Here is a 25,048-nt window from a genome sequence, read left to right as displayed (position 1 = left end):
GAGGTCTTCTACACGGCATTTTCAGTTTTGTGTCTTAACTGTTTTGACTGGAGTTTTCCATATTTATTGACATCTATGGGATGTGTCCTATGAGGCTTGGGAAGATACGGCCTAAGAAAATTAGAGCTGGATGGTATTTACGTGGTTAAGTCCTTACTTTCGACACTAATTCTCTGAGGCTCTGGGGTCCCTGATTGAAGTAGGGTGACCCCCACATCTCCTTATAACCCTTCTTCGGTTTGAGAGGCACTACTCCTTTGCAGCATGGAGAGCAGGGGTGTAGGGCTTGCTGTTGGCTCGGTCATACCCTGAATATGTCCTGCATATTGTCATTTTATCACAACAGCAAACATCTGTGTCTGCTTCAATTGCCTATAGTTTACCTCCCACCTCTCCCCATATGTGTTACGCTTTGCCACACGCAACCCTATTTTCCTTGTCTGCGTCTTCTGCCCTCAGAGTTCAGCAAAGCGCTATGGCGCAGCACTGTGGGCTCTTGCTTAGGCCACAGAAGAATGTGTTTTCCACAGCTCTCCAGGTGGGCTGTGTGGAGAATCAGCAGATCTGGCTTTCTTTGAGGCTGCTTTTTCTGTGCTTGTTGGTGGCTCCCTTCCTGACTGTCTCCATAGATTTGCCTGGTTGCAGCTGTGTGGTTGCAGCCTTACATGGACACCGTTCCCAAGTCTACCAGTTGTACTGGGATTTGACCAAAACATCACTTCCCATCACTCACATCCAAATACAGTTGTCCCATGAAGGACTAGGTGTTCTGGTTTCAGCCCCTTGTCTGGGTGGCCTTCACTCAGCTTCTACATGGACGTGGCATCCACCTGGATCTAAAATGAGCACCTCAAGGAGGACAGCTGTCCTACCTGATTTCTGTTCTTTTTTTCTTTCCTTCATTTCTTTTCTATTTTTTAATCATACTTTATTCAGATTACATCCCGATTATTATCCCCTCACTTGTATCTTCCCATTCCCACCCTCCCTCCTTCTATTACCCTATTCTCTTTACCATGACCTCTGACAGAAGGGGCCTTCCTCCTCCACCATGGGAGAGTGGTATGGAAGAATGGGGTGCAGGGTGGAAGGACCCAGAGGGTTCAGGAGCCCCACAAGGAGACAATCAAGGACAGTGGATCTGGACCCGGGAGACTGGTGCTGAACAAACTGTTGCACCAACCAAGGATATTGCAAGCAGTAAAGCTAGACCCCCCTCTTGAGATCCAGCCAATGGACAGCTCGCATTCCATGGATGTGGGGAGAACAGTGACTGCCTCTGGCATGAACTCTGGTGCCCTAAACTTCATCATTTCCCCTTGTTGGCAAGGAGATGGAAGCAGGCTATTCTATCTTCATTTCTGTTTAGTTTTGTTGTTTTATGCTGACAAACTTTGGTTCCTTTCTCCTTAGATTGATATTTTAGCTCTTTCCTTTGTAGTTACCTAAGAATTACACATAACACCCCCAAATTATGAAATCATCTGAAATCAATACCAATTTAGTGTTTCTTATATACAAAAATTTTGATCCTTACAGCTCTACTTCTAACTTCGTGCTATTGATTTTGTCAATTGTATCTTTATATAATAATATCCATCAACATAAATTTATAATTATTTCATGTATCTGTCTTTCAAATAGGACAGAAAGCGAAAAAGCAAAGGTACAAATCAAAATGGTGATATTATTTTTCATATATATACAAATATATATATACATATATATACAGCTTTTATGTGTGTGTGCATGTGTGTGTGAGTGTGTGCTGTTTTTTGAGTGTGTACTCTTATGGGCAAGCTAATTTTCAATAGCTTGAAGTTATATCTAAGGTCGTTTTATTTCAATTTCAATAGCTCCCCTCAGGAATAATGTCAGGGTCAATTCCATTTATAATGAATTCATTTGCCTTCGTTTTTTCTGAAAGTGCCTTAAATGTTGTCTTTTCCTTGGGGGCTGGATCCACAGCAAACAGAGTTCTCGCCCCATGGCTGTTTCTGCATGTGTTTCTCACATTTCTCTACTGAGGGACCCTTCATTTGTGCTGGGTTCCCTTGGTCTTTGTCCATGCATTGCTTTTGTTTCTACCCTGTGCTACAGCGATTGATGACACCAAAGCCCAGGCACTGTGATACCCAGAGCACAGAACAAAGGGGATCTTATATCACACAGGGATCTCTCTCAGACACATTCCCATGGGTGTACCCCAACGTCCCATTAAATGGAACTGGATCACAAGCTCTCTGTTAAACACATTTCTGCGGGGGATTTCCTTGATTGGGTGAGACAGGGTGAGATGGATGGTAAAGTGTCATCCACTCTATCCAAGATACACATGGTAATTAAAGACTTTTCTGTGGTGTTAGAACCCCAGCAGGAGGCTTGAGCCTTAGAGGGGAAACTGCACACCTGTGCAAAGGGATCATTCCTGTTTCAATTCAATGTAGTGTTAATGCCCGGCTGGTGCTCTGGTGAGGGTCCAGGGTAGATTCTCTCTGGGGTTGGATTGCGGGTGCCCTTCTTGTTCACTTTATCTCTTGGGTGGCCAGAGCTGATGGCTCAGGCAACCGATCAGGATTGAAAGAAGAAAAAGGAAGGAAAGGGAAAAAAGAGCCCAAGGTTTCTTCTCTAGGGACTGGCTGTATCGCGGCTGAGGAGAACTTAAACTGACCACCTTTTTTTCTATGGCTGAGGCTGTAAAAGTGGCTTCTGGCTAGAAACTGCACGGGGTCGTAAAAGGAGGCTCTTTGATCTGTAGATAGGCCTCTTTACGGAGATCTCCAATAAGTTGGTGTAAACTTAGGCTTGATAGCTATAGAAGGCTGATGGCTCTGAGTCTGCTAACTTATTTGCTAATCTATAGAGAAATAAGAAGTAAGAGAGAGATAGAAAATAAACCACTCACACACATACATTCAAGAAAAGAGGATCAGGAGAAAAGGTGAATGAAGTCGGGCATCTTAACTTCAACTGAAGTTGAGCTGCTTCATTTTTTCTCCTCAACTTTTCTCTCGCTCTCCTTCTCTCTCTCTTTCTCTCCTTCCTCTCCTTCCTCGTTTATTGTAGAAGACCATACTTATACTTCTGAGAACAGGGAATTACCTCATAGTCAAAACAGTACAATTAATCACAAAAGCAGATGAATTCTAAAATACAACAGGTTACATGCTTTAAATCTAAACATTTCTTATCTATATATCCATTACATAAGTTCATGGTGAGTTCAGAATGACAAAGATTGACAGGGTCTAAGGTTAATAGGGTCAGAAACTTACAAGAGTATACAACTTATCAGTTAGGACGGACCTGACTATACATTATCCAGCTATCTCTTAGTTTGTTATGAGCTCAGGACAATAATTTTGTCTGTCTTTCATTCTAAGAAACAGAGTAAATTCAGACATCTCTAGGTATCTTCATTCCACATAGGTTCACATGGAGTTTAAACAAAGTTGGCTATATTTATGGTCAAATACCAGGATTCGTGGTGCCATCTGCGGTGGAGGCTTATCTGAAGCCACAAATCTGCTGGTAGGCTATCCTAGTGAGGCATTTGGAGGTCCACAAAGGTATTTATTGCAGCCATAAACTAACTTTAACTTTTAAAACTAATTGAGCCAAATCAGGAATTCCATAATCAGGGATTAATTCATCTGGATAACAAAAAGTACATCTTCAATAAGAACCTCTAGGAAGTTTGCTCAATCAGAGCTGGTCAGTACCCAGAAAATAACAATTCACACCAATGCCAGATGTATTTATTTTTGGTTTTTCGAGACAGGGTTTCTCTGTGTAATCTTGGCTATCCTGGACTCGCTTTGTAGACCGGGCTGGCCATGAATGTAGTCCTGGCTGTCCTGGACTCACTTTGTAGACCAAGCTGGCCTTAGACTCACAGTGATTCACCTGCCTCTGCCTCCCTGGGTGCTGGGATTAAAGGCATGCGCCACCATGCCCGGCTCTAATGCCAGATTTCAGAGAGATGTAGCAGTGCACAATTGACAAGGTAGTCAGAGGTTGGAAGCAATTCTGGGGCACATCACGATACAGACCTTGCAAATATCGGATCACCTCCAGAGATCTCTCATGCCTCCTGGACTTTCCCAAATCAATGGCTCCTGGCAGCATGTTAGAGGCTGGAAGCAGTTTCAGGGTACATCATGGTATAAGACCTTGCAAACACCAGATCACCTCCTAGACAGCCCACATGCCTAGTGAGCCCCCTCAACAGGGTGGCTCTTGGCAATGTAGAGTGCATTCAGCATTTAAAATTGAATATCATTTATTGAACTATACATTTTATAGATCGTACTGATTATCACCTGCACTGTGATCCATGGGATGTAGACAAAGCTGCCTCTCCGTAGTCGCTGGCCTTTCCCCGAATCCTATAAACTGACCCAACTCAAGGGCAATCATCAAGAACAAATGAGCTTCTAATTAAATTTTCACCTCTTCAATAGAGGAAAGAACTAAACCAACGAGTGTCACTGTCCTTTCACAGGCAAAAGTGTCTTTGATTTTCAAGAGCAAAGCTTCACTTTAATGTGGCTGAGCTGTCTTCAGGATAAGAGAATTCACTTTGAGTCAGGAGCGCTGAAGCTCTGAGTGTGTCTCGCATAAATTGTCTGGGTGTTTTCCTAATGGCTGCACAACCTTCTGACAAGGTTTCTTTCTATTGTAGTGACCCAGGGAGGTGTGGCTCTGGTCTCTGACATGTGTCCAGATCCGGGAATCCCAGACAATGGCAGAAGAGCAGGTTCTGACTTCAGGTAAGAAACAAAACAGAAAATGAGTTATTTTCTAACACTTATGCCTGCACTGTCATTTTTAACTCACTTATCCTGTTGATGGAATGATATAACTTGTCATTAATTAGAAGCTGCAGTATTTTCAGAACGCTAATCATATTATGTTGATAATTTCCAAGTACCCTGACACTGATGGCTTCAGCAACTAAGCTAGGCTAAAATTTTGAATCTGAAAGAATATGAAAAGGTAGTCTTTAGATTTTCTTATATTTAAAATCATGTCCCTTGATAATCTAATGCTTAAAAATAAATAACACAGAAATTTTGTTATACACACATAATTATTGCCTCAAATAAACTCTTAAGGTGACAAATTCTACTGGCCTGCAGTGCCATTTACTACCAAGATGCTACCAATCATTTTAGAATTAGGAAGACCTGGAGACCCCTTTCCAGTTCCTGTACCGTGATGCAGCTGTGATGACAAACATTCCAGGGCTTTGGATTTCTTCTCGTCTCTTAGTTCAGAAATCTAACATTTGTCACCTTAAGTGAGGGGCTAGTAAACAAGAGTAATCTGAAGCAAATCAAGAGTGAAGGGCACAAGAAAGATTTCCTTCCTTAAAAGCTGCCCATTTATTTGAGAGATAGATGGAATTAAGGCTACTAACATGGGCTGGAAAGCTGTGCTAGCCATGGAGAGGGAAGGGGATGGATGTTCAGTGAGCCTGGCCGAGCAACAGGACCATTAAAGAGGATGAGGAAACAGGATGCTTCTCTTGATGCTATCATTAGAGTTTCTGTCACCAGTTACATAGAGTTGTAGAAGAAATGAGCTTTCTTCTTCATGTTTTTACTTCAGATCCTAGTCTGGGAAGTCTAAGGTCAAAGGACAACATCTTGTAGAGTCTGGCCATGAGGCAGGCTGTTGCTTTAATATCCCATCTCTGGTCTGTCCTATGACTCACTTTACTTAAACCACTTCCCAGTTCCTACCTCTAAAGACCACATCTGTATTGAGTTCTCACCCTTACCATGTGGGATTGGATTTAAACTACACAGTCCACAGTGACCCACAGCATTTGCAAGCACTGTTCTTTTGTAGCCAAAGAAACAAAGCACAGCTGTAGCAGAGGGAGCACCAAATGCTGCATTTTAAACTCCAGGCTCTGACTAATAGCTTAAAGGTTTGATGGTTGGTTGAATGGTTGGTTGGATGGTTGGTTGGTTGGTTGGTTGGTTGTTAGTTGTTGGTTGTTGTTGACTTGGCATGTTAGAGTCATAATGGGATGAAGGAAACTCAATTGAACAATTGTTTCCATCAGTTTTGCCTACATGCCTGTGGGCATTTTCTCCATCAATAAATGATGGGGGTGGGTCTAGATCAGTAGGGTTGGTAGTCCTAGGCTATAAAAGAAAGCAGGCTCAGCAAGCCAAGGGGGGGGCAAGCAAGTAAGTAGCACTGCCTCCATGGTTTCTGCTTTAGTTCCTGCCTCACATGCCTTCCCTTCCACCTTACCTCCATGATGGTGTACTGTATGTACCCTATAAGCCAAACAACCCTTTCCTCACCACCCCGGACCCCCACCCTCACTAATTTTGTCAGTGTTTTATAACAGCACCAGAAAGGGAACTGGTACAGAAAAAGTGGGATTTTGATTTGCTGGCCTTGACCATACTGTTTGGGAACTCTCTTAGTTAAAGTTTCTATTGCTGCAATGAGAAACTATGGCAAAAACCAAGTTGGGGAGGAAAATGCTTATTTGGCTTACACTTTCAGATTATAGTCCACCACTGGAGCAAATCAGGACACTCAAACAGGGCACGAAACTGTAGGCAGGAACTACTGGCTTGCTCCTCGTGGCTTGCTCAGCATACTTTCTTCCACCAGTCCAGGGATAGTTTAACCCATAATGGGCTGGGCCCTGCCCCATCAATCACTAAGTAAGAAAATACCCTACAGCCAAGTCTTATGGAGACATTTCCTCAGCTGAGGTTCCTTCTCTTTCAGGTACTCTAGCTTGTGTCAAATTGGCATAAAACTAACCAGCACATGGAATACTGTGAAAGGGTTTTGGACTTTGACCTGGAAAGGGCATTGAATGCTCAGAGCTTAATAAGCTATAGGGGAAGCTCAGAATATAGGACTGTTCTTAGAGACAAGGATGATTGAGGCCTGTGAAGTCAGAGATGTTCACATGATATTTTGTACTAACAATCTGTAGAGATGAAACCTTTTTTCACCAAGGTGATAGATACCTGTGAATAATAAGAGGCCACTATCATTGAGGAAAAATCTTCTCCGTAGTATTTCTTCAGGGTTAGCACAAAAAAAGCTGTGGTCCCGAGGGTGATTAGTCAGCAATTTGGCAGATACATCCTACATGGTACTGGTTTAAAGGCAGGAAGGTGTCATGGTGCACAGCTGAGGCTTAGCACTATGTGGCAAGGTCAGTGCCTCACTGACTAGAGGCCAGAATGGCCACTGAAAAAGGCACAGCCTTCATTTCTATAGAGAGTTTAGCAAAAGGGAAAGGATGGAACCATGAGACTACCCCAAGGACAAGTTTATGGTGAAGTCAACCTAAGCTTGCAAGACAGGCTGTGTCTGTTGTGCAGGGTAGGGATGGAGAGCAGCAAACTGATCCAAGCTCTCTGGATCCCAGAAGATTAACACTGAGTCCCAGATGCTTTTACTTTGAGCTCTTTATGCTGTTGGATTTGTTGTTGTTGGATTAGATTGTAACTGAGCCCTGGTTCTTCTCTCTTAGACAAAGAAAGTATGTAGCTTGCACACACACACACACACACACACACACACACGCACACGCACACGCACACGCACACATGCGCGCGCACGCACACGCACACACACACACACTCACACATATCAGAAGAGCCATAGTTAGGAGTGTTTGTGTTTTAAAAAAGACATTGAACTTTTAATGTGTTGGAATTTCAAAGATGGACTATTTTATGTTGTGATATTAACTGGGTAACACGAGGTAGTAGGAAGCTGACTGAATCTGCCTCTGAAGACATCACAGTCTTCTCTTTTATTATCTTAGTTTCTCTGGGTTTCTGTGTTCTCCAAGCATACAACAACCAAGTCAATAACCCTTTGTAAATGGCTGGAAAGAAACATCTCAAGAGTGCTTTGATTTTATTTTAAGATTTCTTTTTTTTTATTTTAATTTTAATCATTTATTCAGATTACAACTCAATTATTATCCCATTGCTTGTATCCTCCTGTTCCTCCTTCCCTCCTTCTTTCACCCTACTCCCCTCTCCTAGGTTTATGACTAAGGGGGACCTCCTCCCCTTATTTTGAGATTTCATATGAGTTTATTGCTAGACAATTCTTCAAGGAGGAAACACTTAACTTTTGCTTTCCAATTGTGTATTTCTTTGCCTTGTCTGAACAGGCAGCCTGGAACCTTATTACAAGGTTGGTTGAGAACGGAAGCTATCTATGGCTTCTTTTTTCCTAAGTTGAGGAGGAAGGAATTCTGATTTTAGAGTGTGATATCGGCTGTAAGTTTTTCATGATGACCTTTATCAGGTTGAGGATATAGTGATCTATTTTGTACTTGCTTGGAATTTCTTAACATAAGTGGATATAAGATTTTTGAAAACAATTTTCTACATCTACAGAGATGGTCTTAGTTTACACGCGTAAGTTATTAATATAATGTGTTGATATGTCTTCAATGTATCAATCTCAGATTCAGTGACAAAGTTAATATGGCAGTGACAAAGTTAATAAAATGTATTAAACTTTTAAAGCATCCTTTGTTCTTCTAGTGTTAGGCAGGGAGAGAAGGTCTCATGCATTCCAGGCAGGCACATGGACTATGTGCAGCCCCTGGTGTTACCCTGCCTCACGTTTTTAGATTTCATTTTCTGAAGCTTTACATGCACCTTACAGCTTCATCAGGTATAATGCTATAAGGACTCTGGTTGCATTGTCACCATAATGCTTATCTTATAAAATTAATTGGGAAATCTTTCTGCTAGAATATTCTAGAAATGCTTGTACATGGCTGGCAATGAGTTTTCCTTAGATGCTGAGGAAATTCACTAGTGAACCCACCAGGAGAGGACTTTTCGTATGAGAAGTCTTCAGCCTACTGACTCAACATCTCCTTCACATACACATCTCCTTCTGTTATGTTTTAATAGTTGATGTCTTTGAGAGGATTTTAAGTTTTTATTCAAGCCGACAAAATTACTGACACAAAATGTGCCATAGTGCTTTCTACACTTTTACCTTGAGTGTTTAAAATGTATCTAGTTATCTGTATCTGTTCTTCTACACCTCTCTGTAGTACTCTTCCTCTCACAGGGATTTTGTTTTCATGTTTCATGTTTTATATTACTGTCACCCTTCTTCTTGGTAACCTCTTTTTCTCACCTTTCTAGTTTTACAGGTTCTTTCTTGGGAGAGGGGGGAGAGAGAGAGAGAGAGAGAGAGAGAGAGAGAGAGAGAGAGAGAGAGAGAGAGAGAGAGAGAAAGAAAGAAAGAGAGAGAGCACTTCAGATTTTTTACTTCTGAGTTTGGGTTGTCTTGTTTAATGTAATCATATTGAATGATATCCACTTTTTTGCAGACTTCATAATTCCTTTCTTCTTCATGGCTGCATAAAATTCTACTCTGTGTATACACCATATTAAACTTATTGGACTTGTTTATTTTATATGTATGAGCATTTGGCTTGCATGTATGTACTTGTGTAACGTGCATGTCTGCTGTGTTCAGAAGTCAGAAAAAGAGTGTCAGATCCTCTGGAACTGAAATAGTGGATGGTGAAGAGTTACCCTGTGGGTGCTGGGAACTGAACCTATCACTTCTTCAAGAGCATCTAGTGCTCTTAACCACTGAGGCATATTTCCAGGCCCTATACTACATTTCTACCATCCATTCTTCAAGGTGTGGGTATCTGGGTTGATTCTGAATCTTTTACATTGACAGTGATATCGCAGCTCAAATTCCCTGTGTTCATATTTTCTGTTTTGATTTGTTAATCTGACAAGTACTGTTTCTGATCCTCCAACAGGCTGGCTTTCACGTTATTTATTTATTTATTTATTTATTTATTTATTTATTTATTATTTAAGTTTTTAGCTTCAGTTTCATAGATTTGGTCATCCTTTCTTCATTTATTCTTCTTATTTCCTCAACACCACCCTTTGAACCAAAGGCTTTGTCTGGTGTTCTTTTGTCTCGTTTCTTAGAGTCAAGGTCTGTGAGCTAAGGCCATGGTCCCACTCTTCTGCTACAGTTCACTATGTTGCTCTCTATCATATGTATATAACCCTCCCTCTGGTGCATGTACACGCAAGCAAAACACTTATACACATACGTTTGCCAATTTATTTATACCACCTTATTGATAAGACTATGCTAGTTCCTATTAGGCATTCTTCTCATGTTACCATGAAAAGATTGTATTGTTTTCTGTAAAAAAAAAAAAAAAGCATTTAGTTTCCAGTGCTAAGACTCACATAGAGGGCTGTGCATTCTCACATAGTGCTGCACCACCTACCGTCTGTCCCCAGTTCCAGTTTGTAGTAACATTTTTCACTCTGAAATCACACTCGTTAATACTAAAATGTCTCCTTAGAAGCATCTTCAAGTACTAAGAATCTGTCAAACTAATGGTGGTAGATAGGGCTTCAGAATTTCTCAATTATTACTAGACAGCTTTGCTTTCTCATTGGCAACAAAAACATAATGTTTTCCTTAAAGTTAAAGATATATTTTAATGAAAATTTCTCATAGAAAATATAATCTTATCAATCACAGTTTGTCAGTCATCCAGATAAATAGGTTCTCAGTGGAGAGACAATCAACCAGCTGGCTGAGGTGTCAATCACACATGTCCTTTGTCCTCATGACTGACACTCTGAGATCCCAATCAGCACTGGAGAGGCACTGTGGATTTAAAGGATATATTCAGTAAAATCCAAAACCATTCTTGCTTTACAGAGGATGTTCTTAGGTGGCCCTGGCCTTTTCCATGTAAGGCACACTGTCCTTGCCTGCATGCTGTATTCACCATCTGGCAACACAATGGAAAGGTCCTGTTGTGTCTTTATGTTGATTTACAAGAACTTTGATTTTACAGATCCTCTGAAAGGGTCTTTATTCAAGGATCAGTGGGTCACACCATGAAAAGAGATACCTAGGCACACAAGCTGGATATCTACAGCCCATGAGTGAAAAGATGCTATTCAGAGGCATGGTTCCATTGTAAGTGGAGTTGGGTGGGATTGAATTGAAGGTCATCTGTACCGGTGTTGTTGCACAGTGACTACAGGCATCAGATGCACATGACCTGCATGTATTGATTATACTCACTATCTGTTTTCTATGTCACTGGAAAACCCAGGTGCTCACACACAGTCTGATGCACTCTGCCCCGTAAGGATATCTTGAGTCTTGGTTGCATGGAAGTGTGAAGGCAGCCAGTATGTAGGTTTACCACACTGCTCATGTTTACAACAGAAAAGGGATATTTTTCTTTTCTTCATAATTTGAGCACTGCTTTTAGTAGAAATCAGTTCAGTTCTTTCTAAATTCATATAATCAATATTAATGACTATTATATAATCCAGATAAATGACTGATGTGGTCAAGATGAGCTGGACGTAATTATAGCAGCACTCTAATTATATGTAACTCAAGTCTGCTTTTTCTTTGAAGAGGGCTCACTTTATTAAGTTGGTAAAATATCTGTCGTTTGGTTTTGTTGAGTTATTATTGTTTCTTTGGAAACCTTTGTATTTTTCTTAAGGCAATCTAAATATTAATTCCAGTGTTATCAATAAATTATTCAAAGTTAATGGAGCCTAACAGAAAGCTTTCCTATTTGCATTAAGTCTGTGGGAGGAAGGTTTCCAAAGAATCTCTTACCACTGACCACTGTCTAAAAGGCAAAGTGTATTCATTAAAACTGAGGAATTATGAATGAGGTTGATGGAAACTCAAGTGCCAGTGTGGGAAAGAAGGTGCTGTGTAGGGGAGAGATCCTGATCTCTACTATCTGTCTAGCTCCCATCCCGAGGAGAATTCACCATATGGGCAGATGTGCAATTATCTTCACTTTTAGAAGGAGAATGCTTCTTAGTACTGGGAATTTGACCTGGGTCTTCATGTCCCCTAAGAAAACACTCTACCAACTGCACCATACCCGGCTCTAGCCCCCCTCCTCTCTTTCCTCTGTGGTGGTCCAGAACTTAGAGCTCCCACATGTGTTAGGCAAGCACCCCATCACAGCCATGTCCTTGGCACCTGGGTGCTCTTGTTGTTAGATCTTTGTTCGTTTTTGATGTCTTTGTTTGATTCTTGCTTTAAGACTAGGTTTTGATGTCAGACCCAAAATGGCAGCCTCAAAGTCACAATTCCCCTGCCTCAGCCTCTGAAGGGCTGGGATATACACGAGCTACCCATGCTGGCTCTGTGAATAGGTTCTTTCAGAGTAAATCAAGTTGCCATGCAGCCACTAGGGTAGAACCTGATTTTTGCTGTTTTGTCTTTTTTGAGACAGGATTCCAGTACAGAGCCCAGGTTGGCCATGAACTTTTAGTTAATATCCTGCCTCAGCATCCCAAGGGCTGGGAATTATATGTGACTGCTACTTTCTTTCTTTCTCCCTCTCTCCCTCTTTCCTTCCCTCCCTCCCTCCTCCCTCCCTCTCTTCTTCCTTCTTTCCTTCCCTCCTTCCTTCCTTCCTTCTTTTTCACATATAGCAGAGACTGATAGTACCTTGGGCCTCAGGCAAAGCAGGTGCTCCACCACTAAGGTACATCCCCAGCCCTTACAAATAAAGTCTTTAAATGTTAAGCATTGCTGTGGCAAAGTTATGTCTTATCTAGGACTTGAAGATGGGTCATTCTGACTGGCATGTCTCTGTTGACCTTGGTTCTTTCTAGCAAGGATGACTATAGTGACTACTATAGTCACTATATGCCCAAGAAAGGGCATAGTTACCTTGATGGAACACTGGGCACTACAGGATATGAGTTTCACAAAGCAGCCAGATAGAAAGGGAGACCTACCATCAGTCAGCCCAGTATCCCAAGCAATAAACACACTTAGGACTGGAAGGGAGTGGGCACTGAAAGCACATGCTACTGTGACTGCCACCTGAGCCAGGAATTCTTGTTCCCATGCACGGTGGGGCAGGTTCTTTGTGTATATTCTTACTAATCTAAATTTTAGAAGATATCATAGGTAATAGGGATGAAGCCAGAATGAGACACTCTTATTCCATGTCTGCTAAGCAGCTCCAGCAGCCCTTTCCCACCCTCCTGCGTTGGGTTTAACTGAGGGAGCTCCCCTGGACACCAGTCTGTGCTGCCTAGAGCCAGATCCCCAAGCTCACAGCCTGGCATAGACACCACTCTGCCTCCAGTTTCTGTTCCCTGCTTCAGTTTCAGAACCCCATGTTTGCTTATGCAACATGACTGTCTGCCACTCCCCACAGCCCCCTGTACCCATGGCTCTTGCCATTTGCAGAATGAAGCCAGCTTGCAAGGAGACAGACAAAGATTTCTGAGCAATAAAATTAGGAAATTTCACCATGCTTTCCCTCGGATGGGTGTTCATTAGGTAAAATGGAACATACCTCTGTACAGACTCCTGTCCTCCCTCCCTTCTCTGCTAGCTCCTCCCTGTCTCAAAGCGCTGGCACCCAGGCTCTCTGCTGCCTGCCCTGCCAGTCTTCCCAGCCTCTGCATGCCCATGACACTTACATGTGTGCTATCGTCTTGTTAAATCATGAGGTCCCAAAGGGAAAGGGACAGGCCTTATTGATTTTATCTCTTATTGCTGTGCCCAAGTCATGGTAGACACTTTTATTTTCTGTTGAATTGGATTAGACTGATGCTAACAGGCCTGTCCCTAGGGATATGTGATCACAGCCTCATTAGTACTGTGTTAAGCCAATTTAGTTAGCCACTGCTGGTCAGGGAATGGATTAACGACTGTTTTAGAAAAAAAATAAATAACCTCTATTTGAAAAAAAAAGTTTGGAGAGTGGCAAAGCAATGTTATGACCCAAAGGTGAAATGTTTTATTTACTACTGCTGGGAACATATTGACGTTGTGCTAATAATTTTTGTTCCTATATATAAGCACTGTTTTAACCCCTTGGATTCTTGACTTTATTTTGTAACTGTTCATTATGAAGGTGCTGATAGCAGATGGGATCTGTTGCCATCAGATAGGAGAGGCACATAACTGAGGCACATAAAGAAAAACTGACTTGACCCACGAGAATGAAACACGAGTTAGCTCCTCTCTCAGTGAGATATTGCTAGCTTCCGTGTCCACAGAAAGCATCCTCGTCTCCATGACGCATACTAGGGTGGTGTCTAGAGTTACTACCATGGGGTTCTCTCCCTCCGAACCTCTTTAATGGACCCATAGAGTTTATTAGCCAAGGGAGGAGTTCAGTATTCTTTAAACTAGCACCATTTCCCACTAAATCTATTGCAGAATTATTTTTGAGTAAAGAGAAATGCAGCTAAGTGGTGAGCCCAAATCCCCATGGTCTTATTATTGTGTTGTCCAAGGTGCCTGTGTGACATTATGTTCTCCTTTCATGGGCTGAATTCTGGAGGGACATAAACAGGGCTCAGTTTTTGTTTTGCTTGTTCTTGAGACAGCCTTCTTGTTTGTGTATTTCTGGGTGGTTTGCCTTTGACTTGTTGTGATCCTCCTATTTTAGCCCTTCAGTAGTGGCATTATAGGTGTGAGCCCCTGCAGCCAGCTTAGGGCCCTGGCTTTGTATAAACTGGCATAATTTTGTCATTGTTCCTATTTGTCTGTCTATTGATTCTTTTTATGTCTTTCCATTTTAGCTCCTCACAAGAACAAATTCAGTTGTACTTATCAGGCAGAGCCAGATCACACAGGCAAATATTTTTTCGTTATTTTTTATTATTTTTCTTTTTTTACATATACATTTATATTATTACACATATATACAATAAACAACCCACAGCAAGAAGAACCATGAAACAATCAGGAATTATATAAATGTTACATTCATAGTATTTTGGCTGTTTGTATTTGGCAATCTTGAAGAAAACATCTTTCCTATCTTGGTGTATATAAAATTCTGAGTGTAAATCAATATCTACCATATCTCATCTCTATCAACTTAAAACATCTATCAAGACCTAAAAACATCTTAACCCCCAAATAACCAAGCTGAATTGTAAAACTAAACTATCTGGTCTTCAACCCCATCAGAGACTTGAGAAGGAATAAAATTCATTATCTGAGTAGACAGGAAGTGCAGGTTAGCAGTTTCCAAAATAAGAAGATAACAGAGACAGTTTGCTGGCTGAACAGTCACTCAAAACTCTCTATAATGAGAGCATCATCTTCAGCCTTCTGTCCCAATATATCTTACATCTCACAGACATATTTGTGAGGCAGGAACTATTGAGGACTTGCTTTACCCTGTCTTGGCAAAGTTTGGCCATTGACTCTGCTGCATCTAAGCTTGTCCATTTTTAGGCAGAATTATGGCTGTGGCAGAAATGAGGACATTTTGCCCAGTGCCTGGTTTGCCACATTTGAAGCCATCTTCATAAGGAGGTACTTTGATGCTCAACATCTTCTTTGAGATAGGCTGGGTTTGCCAGGATCTTTAAAATAATAAAAACATCTTTAAATACGATATTCAGTTAATTCACTGGTGTAGAATTTTGTATATTGATACAAAATACGTATAATATTGATACATTGGTATATAATTCATATTTAAAATTATTCTTCACACACATTACATATATTTCTACTCTAATATGAAGTATTATACCCATACAACTCAATTATAATTCAAGATTTACTTCCAATACTTTGAAAATTCTATTGCAGGCTGCTTAGGATAATTAAGTAATTAATACAAGTTAGTTGTTAGTTGATCAAATCATGGTCATGTCAATTACCAGTCTATCTTTATCACAAGAATATACATCCTAGGTTTAACAGATAGATATCATTCTATAGATAGATAAGATAAAGTAGTTACATAAGGTCTTCAAAAATTCTGATTGTCCTGTTGGTGTCTCTGCCTTCCTGTGGCTGTTCCCTCCTCACCCTCCCAACAGAGCTAAAGGAGATGCTTTCATATCTGGCCCTGTGATACATGCCCTGTATCCTTTAGCTGCCATTCAGGCCTCTCTCTGCCCATCTGTGCTACCTGAGAATGACCCTTCATCCCTCTTGTTTACCATCCATGCACTCTCCTGGTCCAGCCTAGCCCTTACTAAAATGGACCATTCTATGTATGCTTTTGTTTACCATTTTAAGTAGCATGGTGCAGGCTTCTCTCCCCTAACAGGGGTGTAACATCCATAAAGAGGACAGCTTTGTCATTTATTATCACTTTCTCAGTGTGGAACCCAGCATGGGGCTTGCAGTGAATATTTGGTAATTACTTATTAAATCATTCACTTTCGCTTTTTAAAAAGTTACATATTCACATGTAGTGAAGCAGTGATAACTGTTGATAAGGGATACAGACTTTTGGCACATGGGTAATTTTTCAGAACCATTGTCATTTTGCATGAGAGCCCTACAGTGCAGATATCCATAGATGAGTCTCTGCACACATGCTACCTACACACAGATAATTTACATAGGCACTGTTCGTCTTAATAACAAGAGGGTAAGCATGCTGCTGTACTGTCATTAAGGCGCATTGATAATCCAGAGAGTCTGTTATCTTTATCGGTTAAAAAAAATCAACTTACTAGTAAAAAACGTTCTTTACAGGCCTGAGTTAAGACAATATTAAAAGCTTAATAAAGCGCAGGAAACTCCGGATGCTTCACCTCTAGACTGGGCTCTGCTTGGAAGAACGTTACCTATCTTTCTCCCATCCATCTTTGCTAGGTGTTTGGAAGTAGCACTCAGTCAAGCTACTGTCCTTGTTTTTCAAAACTCGAGCATTGTCTTGTTGCTCCAGCCACTGTCTGTGTCAGCGAATGGTTTCCTTGCTGCTTGGTTAAATAGTGGGAACGGAGAAGAGAGGGATGCAGGCTCCTCATTCTCTGTGCAAACAGAACCAGGTTGGTACAGACATTTGGAGGCCTTAAAAATCTGCTTTGAAGGCTGCAACAAGAATGCCCCTTTCATGCTCCGAGATGTCTCCAGGATTAGGAAATAATTGAAGGACACAACACATTTCCGTGGGCTCCCTGGGAGGCGAGCATATAGCTTTCTGGGAACTTGCGGTTGCTAAGAAACTAAACAAGCTCTGGGAAAGCATTTGCCAAAGATTACTGCTCCTCCGAAGAGTGGCAGTGCATCTTTAGGGGATGCTTAGCGAGGTACCATTGCCATGTTGTCCTCCTTGCAGGACAGATACGTCTCTGTATCTCTAATAAAGGGTGCATCGAGTGTTTCAGATGTAATTCATCTGTCAAAGGCTGGTCAAAGGGTGAGGAGATTCTCATATCTTTTTGGCATTTGTGGAAGTGTATTATTTTGTGTGTATATCTTTGGGGGATATAGACCATAATTTAATCATGTATCAATCTGTTAACGTTGAAATGCAAAAGACAGCTGAAAAGCTAGATATTTGATTCCTCCGTCATTGTTAGAAACCATGATCTGGGGACCATCAGAATGAGAGTGCACAGTAGATTCTCTCTCTGTTTCTTGTTCTTCATGGAAAAGAATAAGGTGAAGTAGAAAACAAGGAGTCACTTGTCAGATGTGGCTCTCTTAGCTGTTCTTTCATATTCTGTATAAAAATAAGAGTCTATAATACTTGCATGATGCTAATCAGGAGCACCGGTGACCTTGGGGTCAGAGGAAACATGTGATGTCAGCTTCTAGGATACCCAAAAGAGGTATTGACTTTACAGTGTAAAAGTCTGGACCATTGTTACATCACCCTTCCACGCATTTGGTTGGTGCCATTCTCTCTGCTCCTCAGTTTCCTCTTAGAACCCTTCAGGAACTAACTATTTATTCTGTTTTCCTCTCTTCCTCTACCAGAAACTGAAAAGGAATATGGCAGAGTTAGTGGTTACTGATCTGTGCTTCACAGGAAATAGCCTGACTTATTCTGATGGTTTTGATCTCTGCAGTTAGACACAATGCAAGTGCCAACTGTCCAGACGAGTGTTACACATGGCTCTTACTAAGAATGCTGGCTTGTTTCTGCATTTCTACCTAGTGATAAAAGAGAAGAAAATGTAGTGGGCTAGATGGCTTTTATATTTAACTAGCCCTCATAGAAGATAAATGAGCCCAAGTCACTCTTGAATTGCATTATGTACTCCTGTAGCCTTACTTCCTGGATTGTATTAGGGGTGCTGTGGAGGCTTTCTATCTAGAGGTGAGAAGGAGGCAGAGGAGAAAGAGAATGGCAGGGCTGAAAAGGAGGTTTGAAAGGTAGAAAACTGCTAATCTGGCAGATTTGTAGATAAGATGCCTCATATGGTCTCTCTCTCTCTCTCTCTCTCTCTCTCTCTCTCTCTCTCTCTCTCTCTCTCTCTCTTCTCTCTCTCTCTTTCTCCATCACCACCCCCCCTCTCTGTGTGTGTGTGCGTGTGTCTGTGTATTTGATTCCCAACTTGCTTCATATATAGGAATTTTGATAAGTGTTCAGCAAGAAATTGGAGCTAACCATGTGCTCCATGATAAACAGTGATGTGGCTTCTTATGCTAGCACCTGAGGTGTCCAGGCCCTCATGATAACAAGTGACACTCTCTTGGATTACTAATGGTGTCTGCTGGAGACCAGCCCTTGTGCATGAAGACCCATGCTTTATTGAATGGAAGCTGTCCTTGTGAACTGGCAGTGAGCCACCTGCTCCTGATATATCTTGTAGTGCAGAGATCAGCTCATTAGATATTTTGCTCTAGACAGATTTTAATGAAAGTTAAAAGAAAAGAAGCAATTTTTCTCCTGGGATGGACCACATTGTAGATAGGGGCAGGACTCACAATTTGGATGCCTGTGGAAGTTACTAAGGCTTGAGCCAGACAAAGGGAAAATGGTCCTTACTCACATGACTATGCCAAAGCAATAGAGTACAGGAAGAGGTAGAGGGCTGGTGTCCAGGGACATGGAGGTAGGGGAGTCGGAGACAATGATATTGGGGAGGAGGAATCCAGCCCATTCTGTGGTGCTGTCTATGAGTTTTTGCTCTGTGTAGGTTTTGGGTGCCCCACCACATTCAGAGAGAACTACAGAAGGAGAATAATGCACTTTTGCTGGACTGTACTGACCACAGCACCATGGGAAATGTAGTTAGAGCTACCATAACCCCAGGATATCAAAAAACCTTAGATATAGCACACACAGTCTCCCCTATGCAAAGACACACATGCAGCATCCAAGCAATGGTCATCTTCTGTGACACTTATTTACTTTGTCTTTCTGTTATCTAAAGAAAGAAAATGAGAAAAGGCAAGTCACCATATTTGGCCATTTCTGCGATGAGGTCCAAGGGCCAAAGTACCCTTTCTCCCCAGATACTTCAATAGTTTTCCCACAGAAATGAGCTGAGTCCTTAAGTCTCATCAGCCTTGAATAATAAGAAACTTCAAAGAATGAGGAAGGGACCACTGTGTGGGAGATGGTGGTTTTGAAGAGTTTGGGAGATATCTTCCAGGACAATGTGTTGCTGGGTCCTAAAGGATACAAAACGTGACAGGGGGCCCAGCAGAGGGGAGAGAGGTCCAGAAGCTGAGTGATTCCTGGCCTTGCATCCTGTCCTAATGTGACAAGTGATAATAAGGGCTTGTCTTGATGATGAGAAGCAAGGAGGACACCCCCTATACACCACAACAAAAGTGCATGGCACAGGAAGAGGGTGTGTATAAGCCAGAAGCCTGTCAGCCTGGTGACATTTAGGGCCAGCTTCTAGGCACCCAACAACAAGATGAGACTTTAGTAACCATAGACCCAGTTTGCTTGTGGCCAATTGTAACTACTTTGCTCCTCTTCTCAGATTGACTTGGTCATCTTAGATAAATATGTCATTTCATTTAAGATATTATTTTGAAGAATGCTGTAGGGTTAATATAAAATGGAGAAGAGGCTGTAATAAGAAGATTTGATTTCCTTGGATTAAAAGAGGGAAAGTGATAAAGACTGATGAGAGATGCAAGGTACGACACTGCACTCGGGGCTGAAGAAGTTCATCAAGGAATCCTCTTTCTTGGCAACAAGACTCCATAGTGAAGGAAGGATGTGAGCTGACAAAGAAAATAGTCTGTGTTTCTCTTCACAGCTACTGACCATCCAGGATACCCTGTGGAGCAACAAGGGCTTGGGCTTGTATTGAAACAATAGAATCTGATCAGAGATACCAACTTCATGTGGGATCTCCTAAAAAAAAAAATCAGTGCATAGCAGTTTCATGCATTCTAACTCCATTAGGTAGAAATGGAATCAAGCAAGGGGCCAACAGACAGCAGATAGGCAATGCTGTAGCCAGAGCAGCCCTTCTGCAGCCAGTTCTACCACTGGGCCTAAATGTGGATTGTCAGTCTCTTGTCTACTGTGTAGAGTAGTGCCAGCTTAATATGTAGGGCTCTGATGTCCACAGAACAAAGACCTTCCACTCTGATCTCTCAAACCACAAAGGGCAATGGTTTCTTTTCTAAGTGGTTTTGATCTCAGAGGCCAGACTGTTGAGCCCAGTCTAGAATATGCTTCAGGGAGATGGCTATGTCTGTTGGCTGATGTTTTTTTTTTCTGGGCTCCTAATTTTTGTGGGCTTAAGCTCCAGTGACTGGATTTGGAGCCACAGGGTCATTGTAACATAGTGACCTTGAAGGGAAGAGCTCAGCATATGGGCTACTTAAAAGGTTATAAACTGAGCCCAGGGCACCTCTGTTAGCTGAGCACAAGCTATAAGCTGGCTACTTAGCTAGAGGTGATGCTTGTATTTTTTTATAATGGCTTCTAAATTTAAGAATGGCTCTCGCAGGTCTGTATGTATACATGTGTGAACATATGCTGTATATTCCATATGCAATGGCTGTGTTCTCCTCGCTACCTCTTGGTTCCTTCCCTTCTTAAGTCAGCCTTGAGAGGTGTTCAATTACAAGCAACACAACGTGAAAAATAAAATCAAAATATTGGAAGGTTTTGTACTGTGTAGATAGGAGCTGGGGAGGAAAATATTTACCAGAGAGTCTCTGTTCACACAGGAGCATTTTTTGATCAATCATACATTGAAGAGATGAATCCCAGGGTGAAAACAAGCTTGGATCCAGGCACCTATGTCATGAACACATGAATTCATGTGTCTGGGTTTTCCAATCTAAGAAGTAAGGAGAAGGCAGGTTCTTTGCTAAGGAATGGTAGAGTCGTCATTGGCCACCTGCCCCAGCAAAGGGGTCATCAGCGTGTATCCTATTTATGTCTTTATTGCACTGAAAAGACACCTAAGACCATAGCAAGTCTTATAAAGGAAAACGTCTAGTGGCGTTGGCTTAAAGTTGAGAAGTTTAGTCCATTATCATCATGCCAGGAAGCATGGTGGTACATAGGCAAACAGTGCTGAAGAAGTAGCTGAGAGTTGTACATCTGCACCTAAAGGCAACAGGAAGAGAATATGACCCTCTAGACCTGGCTTGAGTTTCTAAAACCTCAAAGCCCGCCCCCTGTGGCACACTTCCTCTGACAAGGCCACACCTCCTCCAACAAGACCACGCCTCCTAACAGTGCCATTTCTTATCGACCTATGGGAGTCATTTTTATTCAAACCACCAGAGCATGCCTCCCTCTGTGCCTCCCAGGACACAGTGGGTCCCCACTACTCATGAGGTCTGTTAAGGAAAGGAAACATTTTCTAGCTGGGTTACTCCGCAGGTGCTTCTACGAGATTTGGTTGTGAGGGGACTACACTGCATTGTCTCCCAGTCTGACAGCCTCTGACTAAGACTCCGGACTACGACAGTCTGTCCCCCTCCCCATCAGCTTCCTGAACCCCTATGGAGGTGTGTCACAGAGGCTGCCACCTCCATGAAATGGGTTTGGGGCTTCTACCTCTGACCTTTGAAGAGTCACAGGGAATGGATCAAGGGGCTTACATGAACAGCCAGCCGTCCAGGTAACCCAGTTTCTTCCTTGGTTCTAATTCTTTCTGGGACCTGCCTTACATCCACAGCCCCTCCCTCTCCCTTCCTGCTCCTCCAGAATTGCCTGGAAATGACTCCTGCCTTTCTAAGAGAAGCGAGTTCTGAACACAAGAATTTCATGTTCCTCTTTTCAGGACAAAGACATCTTGTTTTGTAAATAACAGGATCCCATAAACACACATAGACTTGGAAGATTCAAGTTACATTTTCCCAGAGGAAAGTTCACACATTTCTCTCATTGTGCTGCTTCTGAGAGCTGGTCACAGTGTGGAAGTCACTGGTCACTTGAAGAAACTGTCTCAGCAGTGTTACTGCTGGGCGAAGCCTTACCATGCCCCATTTGCATTGCTGTAGGGTCTTTAAGGGCTGTTAGCCTACAGTACCTAAAAATCACATGAAATATTTGTTCCCTTTCTGTCCTCAGGCTGGAGAAAGCCATCTACTCTCAGATGTGTGTTTAGTGCTGCCAAATTGCCCTGGCAGCTTGAGGAGATGAGTGTAGAAGCCATCACTGTATAAAGAAAAAATGACCCAGAAATGACTTATGTGAGGAAATCACAAGACTCATAAAAGGCATTCTGATATCTGCAGCCACACACATTTGTCTCTGAGATGATGGTATTTTCTGGAATGCTGAGCCAGCCTTTCCAGTGTATGGACAATTTGCTTGGGATGGTCTTGGAGACACCGTCATCCTCATTTATCAAGGTGGTGTCCTTCGGCTACTAGAGAGCTCCCATGTGTGTATATGTCTGGTGCCTTCTAGAGTGATAGGAGTCATGTGCTGGGGACTCCTGAGACAATAGACTGCGACTGCAGTGCATTTGATATAGTGTGAATGATCAGAGGATACAGTTGCCCCCAGGGTGGGCAATACCCTTTTTATGCTTGTCAGACATGATCTGTACTCCTCAGTGGTGCACTGTGGGCATGTAGCTCAATGAATGGCTTTGGGACTGGACAAGCTTCAGGGTCAACAGTCCTAACCAAGCTCACTGGTTTTGTCTCTAGTCCTCTTGCCTTTTCATACTTCTGTGTTCAAGGGTAGCATGTTTCCATGTGAGCCTATGGTGGAACAGTAAGTGAAGTGAGTTTAAAGTCTCAAGGTGAGAGAAGAGCGAGGAAGGGAGTCAGGGTGGGTCCCCAGGGCTGAACCCTCATGTCACTGGCATGTTGGGGTACACAACTTGGTTATGTGTGCTTTCCTAACTAACCCAGGCTTTGTTATACCAAGCAGGCTTCATTGTGGTGGATTTGTCATTGAGACATGACACATCCACTCTGTTAATAATTAAAAGTGAAAATAGTGTGTGCACACATATACACACACCCTCCCCCCACCCACTCACGCCTGCCTCGCCAACAAATCTATCAAGGCCCAACTCCAATAGCCATTTCTGGAAGACACTTTTCTATATTTTCATTAAAGGCTGTTTCTTCACTAACTCACATAGCAATTGATGCTCCTTAGGAATGCAGGCTGATATCTACTAAAATGAAGGTTCTTATATCCCAGAGGTGCAGCATATTGTACACTCCAGTCAGGGCTGACTAGCGAATGTCTTTGCCCTGTGTAGGCAACAGTAATGAAGGCCAGGGCAGGGAGGAGCAGGTGTCCTTCCATGCTTCCTCACCCCCCGCTTACAACAGTAACATGGGCACATACTAGAGGTGGTCTCCACAGAGCCCTCATGCCTCATAAATTCTTCTGATACCTGTGGTGTTCCAGGCTCAGATAGAGCCCTGGGGAACTTCTGTGTGGGATGCTCTGAAGATGTTGAAGACTGATTGACAGGTCCCTGACAAGTTTTCCTCCCTCATTCTTTTCTTGGATCAAATGTCATTTCTATTTCTCTAGAAAACTACCTTCAGTATTGTCCTTTTATAGATTTCAGGAGAGATTTTTTAGCACTTTTAACTTACAGATAATATTACTTATAAAAGGACATTTTTAATGATTAAAAAAATGTTGGGAGGAATGAGGAAGAGAAAGGAAGAAATGAGAGGTGTGGAAGGGGGACATGGCAACAGCCGAGGGAACCAGGCAAGGTGAGGGCGATAGGACAAGACAACTAGAAGTAGCAGGGCACTAAATTCCAAGGCTGTGCTATCAGTGGTGCAGAGTACCAAGATTTCAAATGGCACTTTAAACATCCCCATTTTACGCATTCACTCTTGAGGGTTAAAAATGGAGATAGCTAATTGGTTATTAATTCCACTTTCTCTATTAGATGTTAAGTGCTGTGTCTAGAAAAGAGCATGTTCCCAGATCTGGGCAGCCACCTAGAAGACCCCTCATCCTGTACCTCACTCACCCCCCACCATCTTCCCTCTGCCTTGCACCTGTCACCTCTCTCCTGACAAAGACATGTTTGTGTTTTCTTTTTAACATGTATTTTTATTGCAGTCAGTGTCTGCCTGCATGTGTGTGTACATGTGCACGTGCGCTCGTGTTTTGTGTTGTGTTGTGTATGTGTGTGTGTGTGTGTGTGTGTGTGTGTGTGTGTGTGTGTGTGTTGTAGGGAGCGCATATGGCAATCAGAGGACAAGTTGTAGGAGTTCATTCTTTCCTTCTGCCACTTAAGTTTTAAGAGTCAAACTCACATAATCAGGCTTGGTAAAATTTATGTTTACCAGTTGAGCCACCTTGTTAGCACTAAATTTGGCCTCAGTCAGCCAACCAGTGTGGGGAAGCACATGGGGTGTGAGTAAAGGAGAGAGAGAGCATCAAGCCAGAACCTCAGGACTCACTTTCTTCTGTGGCCTTTGAGTTGCTGTTTTCCCTCCACAGACTCCATACTATAAGACTCAGGATTCCCCAGGCCTGAGCAGAGCTGCACAGCAGTATTTTAGTATCCTAGATCCTCAAACACATGGGGCGGGGGTGGGGGTAGGGCTCTGGGGACTGTGGATAAACAAGACTCAGGGCTTCTGAAGCACCATCCCACTCACAGCTTCAGCCCACTTCCCTCAGACTGCCCTGTTACTCTCTTATTCGTGTGTGCATGGGCACACATTTACAGTTCATGCAGCCATGTTCACACACATGTTCACTTGGCTCATACAAGCAATCATGTGTACACATGTGCACACCTATGTAATCAATTCTACCTGTCACATGAGGGGCATATACACTCATGTGTAGCACACACTCGTGTACATATACATG

The 25,048-nt window shown here is 42.4% G+C and overlaps 1 protein-coding gene across 2 annotated transcripts in view; it reads left to right on the top strand.

Moving 5' to 3' along the window:
• The window catches only part of CSMD1 (CUB and Sushi multiple domains 1), a 1,521,983-nt gene that overhangs the window by 1,063,196 nt on the left and 433,739 nt on the right, over window positions 1-25,048 (top strand). For both annotated transcript variants that reach the window (XM_084758080.1, XM_084758079.1), the window contains exon 8: window positions 4,685-4,772. In XM_084758080.1, the coding sequence (XP_084614206.1) occupies window positions 4,685-4,772 (88 nt within the window). The remainder of the gene's footprint in view (window positions 1-4,684; window positions 4,773-25,048) is intronic.

This window comes from Acomys minous (assembly GCF_964271855.1).
Source record: "Acomys minous genome assembly, chromosome: 15".
NCBI classification, from domain to species: domain Eukaryota; kingdom Metazoa; phylum Chordata; class Mammalia; order Rodentia; family Muridae; genus Acomys; species Acomys minous.
Note: the sequence above shows the minus strand (reverse complement) of the source record. Positions and strands in the feature narration are given on the sequence as shown.